This window comes from Vicia villosa, linkage group LG2 (assembly GCF_029867415.1).
Source record: "Vicia villosa cultivar HV-30 ecotype Madison, WI linkage group LG2, Vvil1.0, whole genome shotgun sequence".
Lineage (NCBI taxonomy): Eukaryota > Viridiplantae > Streptophyta > Magnoliopsida > Fabales > Fabaceae > Vicia > Vicia villosa.
The window spans coordinates 126,745,469-126,753,318 of record NC_081181.1 but is presented as its reverse complement, the minus strand read 5'-3'; the positions used below and the strand labels follow the sequence as shown (position 1 = coordinate 126,753,318).

At 33.9% G+C, this 7,850-nt stretch overlaps 2 protein-coding genes across 2 annotated transcripts; one reads left to right on the top strand and one right to left on the bottom strand.

The window, feature by feature from the left end:
* Positions 1-2,505: 2,505 nt before the first annotated feature.
* LOC131649964 (protein PHR1-LIKE 1-like) lies at positions 2,506-3,147 on the bottom strand. The gene is made up of 3 exons (XM_058919704.1): positions 3,137-3,147; positions 2,994-3,063; positions 2,506-2,862 (listed from the first exon to the last, which is right to left on the bottom strand). The coding sequence occupies exons 1-3, from the start codon at positions 3,145-3,147 to the stop codon at positions 2,506-2,508; spliced, it is 438 nt and encodes a 145-aa protein (XP_058775687.1).
* Positions 3,148-3,175: 28 nt separating this feature from the next.
* LOC131649963 (probable peptide/nitrate transporter At3g43790) lies at positions 3,176-3,758 on the top strand (the record flags this gene model as incomplete). Its single annotated transcript, XM_058919703.1, has 4 exons — positions 3,176-3,265; positions 3,353-3,460; positions 3,545-3,589; positions 3,672-3,758. Coding segments are annotated over 4 exons (330 nt in total), but the record flags the coding sequence as incomplete, so codon positions are not given.
* Between the last annotated feature and the right edge of the window lie 4,092 nt (positions 3,759-7,850).

The following is a 7,850-nucleotide window of genomic DNA, read 5'->3' as shown; positions in this document are numbered from 1 at the left end:
GCTGTGTCTATTCTTCATCACTAAGTAATTGTTCCACTTTCTATTTGGTTGGGTTTAAAGAGGAAAGGTTCTGGAACTACTTAGAAATTGTCCTGAGAAGAACAAAGTCATTGTTATAACTGACAGAGTGGATTTTAGGTCTTGGGGATCTTGGTTGTCAAGTAATTTCTAATATGGTGAGTGTGGGATGTTGGGATTAATGCAACTTTGTTTGCGGAGAAGGTTTCTAAGTCGTTGTTCCAGCTGCAGGCTGTTAAGTTGGATTCACGGCAGGAGGATCGCTTCACTTAGCAGGCTGCAGGTCGCTGTTTAGGGTGGATAGGTTATGGAGGCCGCTGATCTGTGTTTTTTGGGTGCCCTATGGAAAACAATGGCGCCTAGTAAAGCGCTTATCTTAGGTTGGCGTTTGATTCTAAACAGGCTTCCTACGAGGGTGGAGTTGGCAAAACTTCGCGCTATTGTAGGTAATCATAATACAGCTTCGCGCTATGAAGATATAAAGCACCTTTTCTTATCTTCTATGTTTCAAAACGGATTTGGCATGCGGCATGCGGCTGGATTGGTGCGACATTTCTCTTTGAGTCATGAATACTAATTATAAAATTACTGAAACAACTAATAAATATTTTGTAATGCACCAAATTAATGAGTCAAATTAATCATGAGATAATTCAAAGATTAAGGACCATTACTGGCTAGAGTTGAAAGGGAACGAATGGCAGTAAAAATTAAATCACTTTATAATTCTCCATATTTTTGCATCTTCCATTTGCTATTTTAATACATGAAAATTGCTGAGATGCTTAGTTATCATTGAATCAATGAGTCTTTTTTTTGTTGTTTTAAATTTTAGATTCTCGATATAATCATGTGTATGTTACTGAAAAAGTTTTCTAAAAGACATTTAAATGACACGGTTTGAAGAGAAGTAGTTCTCCTTACAGTTAGTTGAATTCAAAGTGCTATTTATGGTTTACTATGTTTTTCCTTGGGGGAGGGGGGCTAATATTTGGATCTGTTCCTTCTAAGGATTAAACCAGAATGAATGGAAGTACATAAACATAAACTTAATCATGTTTGTAGGTCCTAAAGTTATATCTATTTCTTGGTTTTTCCTTCCTTTAAGGCTTAAATTAAGTTTCTTGAGATCGATTTTAGTTGAGGTTTGTTGTGATATTAGTTATGGAATTCTCAGTCTCCTTTTGTTTGTAACTCTGAAGTATAACTTTAAGAAAGTGTAGCTTAATATTCAGGGTCAGAACTTTCATATTGTAGTTGGTGCTTGAGTTGACGAGGTGAAGAAATGTCTAAAATTGACATAGGTATCACATTTCATTTTATTGATTGAGAAAATCTTTTTCCAGTTCAGTAGAACCCGAACATTTTTTCTCTCTTCATTTTCCTTTGGTAAAAACATGAACTACATGTATGGTTATTAATCAAAAGGTGGATCAAATATGATAAAGGTTTAGGATTTGAGACATTTGAGGCTGATATGATAGTCTGACACTGTATTTTCCTACCAATTCACAAATTATACCCTTATTCCCTTTATTTAGTGTTTTTTCTTCTTCATTGAAGTAGTTGTTTTATGTGTCTATATAAAAGAAGTTTCTTGCTTACATCTTAAAGGCATTTTTTGTTGTTGCTGTTTGTTTGATTTATACTTGTATTTCTGTTGGATGATTCAAATGGTGAATAACAGTGTCTGCATCTTTCGATACTGTTTTGTCGCGACCGTTTTCCCGGTAACAAAACGTTTTTTAAAACCTTGGTTACCATAAATATTGAAGGGTGTGTGTCTGTGTGACCTATTGGGAGAGATTTTTAAAATTTGTTAACATTTAAGTTGTGTTTCTTTGTGGGACAGGCTACACCTTTAATGGCAGGGATAGATGTGGCTGCTGCAACATATGCGGGTAAAGCTGGTATTCAGGCTTGGCAAGCATTCAAAGCTAGACGACCAGCATTGTGTAAATTTTATGAAGGCGGTTTTCAGCCTACTATGACTAGGAGCGAAGCAGCTCTCATACTTGGTGTTAGGTACTTTCATTTTTGTTTTCTAAGATTTGAAGGTATTGATTGTATGAAGGTCATCGAAACAATAATTTCAAGAAAAAACTGGCAAGATATTATTAGTTTTGTTTAATGAAAGAATGTATTATTGTTTGTCAACTTTTCTTTTGGATATGGATTCAAAAATTAAAATAAGACTTAAGAATATGGTAATGGGTCCAACAATATTCTGAAATCTGAATAACTTTGTTCCATGCAATCAACTAGGTACTACTAAATTATACATATATGATGTTTGATTCTGTTGAACCTTTTATTTTCATCCAACAATTTATACAGAACATTGTTCATTTCTTGATCCTCCAACTTATAACTGTACATATCAAAATACTTTGAAGGACCAAAAATGATCAAACAAACATTGTATATAAGATGGACATCATCATCACCTGTTTTATTTGGCAAACATTTATTCTAATTATACAAAGCCTATAATAAGAAATTAGTCACCAAAGCTGATTGGCATGTTGCTTCAGCTAGCTGACTCCAAGAAAGATTCAAAGTTTGGTTGCAGAATTCTGAGATTATAGATGATCCTAGTTCAAAATCTGCAGGAAAACCACTGTCATCATCTTGAGTGATCTTTTTCTTTTTGGCTGTTTGATGTTCTTCCTCTGATCGTGTTCTTAAGGATTCAGATTCCTCTGAAAGAGAGGGCAGAGGTGTAGCTCTACCAGCAAAAGACTTGCATGCTTTTCTTGTAATTGTTTTGATCTGACTACTCTGTCCAATTCTATCTAGGTACTTTCCTTGTGCTTCAATTTTCAGCTTCAAGCTTTTCTGAACCTTCCAACCAAATACCAAAAAATCACTTTAGATTTTCTTCATCTTTCATTGGTTAAAGCACACATGTGAATAATAACTATAGTTCTGTTTTATTTTCCTATAAGGATATTTGATTAAACACTATAAAATACCTCAACTCTTTCATTCATGCGTTTGTGCACCTCTGCTTGCATTTGAAGGACTTCCTTTAGCTGAAGAGCACTGTTTCATTTGCAAAATATAATTAGTAAGTTGATTGAAAAGAAGAAATAACAATTTGTATTCCTATTATTACATAATAGACATTTTGTACAATTACTAACTTCTGAAGTTTTCAGGTCTAGCACTTGTGATCTATCAACTAACTCTATACCAATATATGGAAAAAGCTTGTGGACCTGTTGGAATTGCCAGAATCACAGGGGTTAGTTTAATCAGTTTCATCTCATTGTGGAACTTACTGAAATTCTGCATTTCACTTTTTGTCATTTGAATTATGTTTCATATGCAGATATTTTCAATACCACTTTTGCAAAGTTATCTGTTCATAGCAATGTTGTCAGGCATATCTTTATACATATTCATTAGTATTGGTTCCATTCTCAAGAATATTATATCTGTAAGTTCATTTCTTCATTTCGTGAGAAAGAGTTTTTTTCTATTACAAATTTGACTTATTGTATTTATTTTGATGGACTTATAGGTGACAATTACAACAGGTTTGTTCCTTGTACAAAACAGAGCAGTGGTAAGTATATTTCATTAACTGTTTTTGTTTCTACAGAGAGTTTGAAATTAGTTTTTGACAAAACTGTCAATTTGGAAAACAGGAACAAGATCAAAGAGGGGCGGCTAATGGTATATCTATGACAGCTATGTCTCTAGTCAAAGCTATTGGACCTGCTGCAGGTGGTTAAATGTGAGTTTTCCGCTAATTTCTTGCATGATTTCAATGCAGATCTTTCAAAAGATATTGCGAGTTACTTTTCTGTTTAAATATCTAGAGAGTTAACACAGAATTCATCTTTAATTTTCCTCTTATGATCTTGGTCAACATAGATTAACTTGGTCGCAAAAACGTAGTGATTTCGTTTTGAGATGTGTATCTTTGTTGCTGGAGCTAGGGAGGCATTGTTATGTGGTGTGCCGTCATTATTCATATCATTAGACTTGTTAGCTGATGATTCTGGACACTTGGTTTTTGGTTTCAACCAGGGTTTCATGCAAATGATTGTGAATTGGTGGTATCTTATCCTGTTATAGGAAGAAGGATGAAAGCCAAGAAACTGATTTCAAGGATGCAGTAGAAGTCTGTTTACCGTTGATAAATGCAGCTATTAGGGATATTGAAAAGGGAACTTTTCCCAAAGAGTGCTTTCTAAATATAGAAATTCTGAGGTCACCTTTGAGCAACAAGGTGTGTAAGTTTTATTATAAATCAGATGATTTTGTTTTTATATGTTTCATTGTGTTGTGCAAATGCTCTAGCCTCTAGGTTTTTGGTCATATATTGTACAATATCTAGTGTGCATGAAAGTATTCTAGTCGGCCATTGGAATTGGATGAACAAATGATTTCTTTGTTGTTCCTTTCTTGCATATTGTTAACACTGATGCAGTGGTATCCTTTTATTGACAGGGTTTCCAATTGACCAAGCAAAGTATGTGGAGATCCACTCCAAACTGGCTAGCTGTTTCAAATAGCCGCTATCAAACTGGTCATTTCTTGGCCAACCCACAAGGTGGCCTAGGTCTTCAGTTTGCACAGCTTGGCCGAGATGTAAATTGAATCATGTATGTGTTTGTTGTCATGATGAAATGTTGTGATATATATGCATCATGATGTGATGTGATATTTATTTGGAAGTGTTGTTTCAATTGTTACTATACTGATTCTTTAACCGTGAATGGAATTCTTTTTACTTGTTAGTTGTCTTGTATAAGATAAATTTTAACCGTGAATGGGATGTTCTCATGTTTTCCTTCAAATGTTTAGTGTGAATACTTGTCAAGGATGTTCAGGCTATTTTCTAAAATACCCCGTGGCTTGGATCATGTATCTAGCATATTTAAGTAGGTTGGTGGCATTGAACTTATCTTTATTCTTTTCCTCCCTTTGATAATGTAAACATATTTAAAGTTCCGGGTTGTTGTCTGTTTCTGCTTTCTTGCTCGCACATCTTTATCTTTTTTCCCTCTTCCAAACATGTTACCACCGAAGGCATGGCATTGGTGAAGCACGCCGAAGATGCTGCAAGTAACAAAAAGGTATGTGCCTGAATTAGCAATTCTATAATTTTGCTTTTTTCAGGTTGAAAAGATTTAATTTCTAAATATAATAATTGAGGAAAGACTAGTGCATGCATATTTTGCAATATTTAAGTGTTCACAATTATTTTTCAATTTTTTTACTCGGGGTGCATATTGACTTTTTTATTCAGATTTCAGCGCATGGTAAACATGAAATGATTTTAGAATTGCTTTCATGACAAATTGATGCATTAATTGGGTCACTTACATGTACTACTGAAGTTGTGAGTTAATGTTTGCTATTGACCTTTCTATTTTATCCTTTTAATTGATAATGTCTACAGGCAGATAAAAATGATATTGTTAGTACGCAGGACCAGGTGATTCTTGAAGTTTCACATTTTATTAATTTAACTACAATTTTTTTTACACAAGGTTTTGTCTTGAGAATGGTTTTTTTTTTTTACAGTTATGTTTGATTGATGTGCATGTAAATCTGATCATATAGGCTCTTAAAGAGGCTTTTGAGGTCTTTTGCAACAAAGGTGTTGCTGGAAACTCTAGTGCAAAACTTCTTGCCACTTTTTGTGATAACATTCTCAACAAAGGATGTTTTCATTATTTTATGGTCTTTGGCAGTACATGTTCAACAAGTTAGAGCTTCATGTACTCATTTTAGGGAATGACAAGGCTGGCAAAACGGTAAAACATTTTTTAACCTCGTAGTTTTTAAGAAATTAGAGGTTTGTTATGTGGCTCTGAATTTCTATATAATGAATAATTTTGTAGACTTTGCTTGAGAAGATGAAGTCGGTGTACACGAATGTAGAAGGTCTTCCTCCGGATCGAATTGTGGAAAGCAATTGCTTCTCCCAGGCGTGGTATTTTGGCCGTGGATGAATCCAATGCTACACATGGAAAGCGGTTGGATTCAATTGGAGTAGAGAACACTGAAGCTAACTGTCAAGCATGGCGTAAAATTATATATGAAGAAAGTGTTATGACTTGGTTAAAATATAATTTTTATGTGTATGATTTTTTATTACTCGAAATATTATGAATCTACATGATTTTGTATACTTTTTGGTTAATATTACAAATATTTTGACTTAGTTAAAATATGATTTTTATGTGTATGATTTTATGCAATATTATGACTGAAAATGAAATATAACTAAATGATGTATATGAAATAGGGTGTAAATAGATTTAAATATAATATAATTGTTCATTCATAAATGACGTATTTACTCCCGATTTTTATTAAAATAGGGTGTAATTAAGAACGTATCTACACCCGATTTTAATTAAAACAGGGTGTAATTAAAATGTAATTACGCCCAATTACACCCGATTTTTATTAAAATAGGGTGTAATTAAAACGTAATTACGCCCAATTACACCCAATTTTTACTTAAACAGGGCGTAATTAAAAACGTAATTACACCCGATTTTTATTAAAACAGGGTGTAATTAAAAATATAATTACACCCAATTTTTATTAAAATAGGGTGTAATTAAAAACGTAATTATGCCAGATTACACCCGATATTTGTTAAAATAGGGTGTAACGTAGAACATATTTACACCCAATATTCTTAAAATAGGGAGTAATTACGAACGTATTTACACCCGTTTTTTAAACGGGTGTAAATGCGTTAGACATTTCTCACCCTGTTGATATACACCCGATTTTTATTAAAAATAATGGATGTAAATTTAATAAAAATCGGGTGTAAATTAACATTTTTGTACTAGTGAGAGTATTATCATTTTCTATCTATCGAAAATTTGCTCATTTTTCCGTGTATTTATTTGTTTGTTTCTAGGATCAGATTCTGGCTTTTACAGTGACACAACCAAAAGAAGCCATGCATGTACTTGAAGAGCTGGCTTCTAAATTAAATGTACCCCTTCAAGTGGTGCCTCTGTTAGATGCCAAGTTACTAAACGGTCAGTTCTAAAACTAGATAATTTTTTGTACCTTTTCCCGCATTTTTAAAGCCTAAATGATGATGTGAATCATCTACTTGCATGAAGGACAATTTCCAAGAATAGTTCATAAAAGGGTTAGCAAGTGCTAGTGATATTTTTACACTCTTAGGACACTCAAATAACATCATGTTTTTACATCAAATAGCATGTTCGGTTTAGGCCTAAGCCTTTAAGCCCATCCAGACCGTCCTAAAAAAGAAGATTAGATGCAATACTAGTGATGTTTCAAGCGACAACATAAAACAATGCCTGATGTTTACAGGTACTACTATGAACAAGCTAGAATTTTTTTTTGAATCATGTAGTGAAAAGAAAGGTAATTTATTTAAAGTGTGCGAAAATTAAAAAATTTATTACACATTAGTATCTTCCACAATATAGATCTTTGGTCTTTGCCTATCATCTTGTTCTTGTTGTTCCTCAATAGAAATTTATTGTTCTTCTTCCTCTTGAACTTCCTCGTCTATGGTGTGATAGGGAGGACTTTGTAAAACATTATGAGTATATCCCGGGGTAGGAATGAATCTGAATTCCTCAGAAGTCGGGATAGACGGTTGAGGGTGATCAGTAGGTGGCAGTGTTGGGTTTGTCTGAATCAGTGGTGTTGTCGGGTTTGTTTGAGTCATTGACGGAGGTTGCGATGGTGGTCGTGTTGGATTTTTCTGAATCAATGGTGGAGGCTGAGTAGATGGGGGTGTTTTATTTTTCTTAATCAATGGTGGAGGTTGAGTAGGCAGTGATGTTTTAGTTGTCAGTGGTGGAGGG

Coding starts and splice junctions, on each gene's coding strand:
- LOC131649964 (XM_058919704.1), bottom strand. Junction 2,863..2,993: donor GCATGAATGAAAGAGTTGAG/GTATTTTATAGT, acceptor TTTGGTTGGAAG/GTTCAGAAAAGCTTGAAGCT.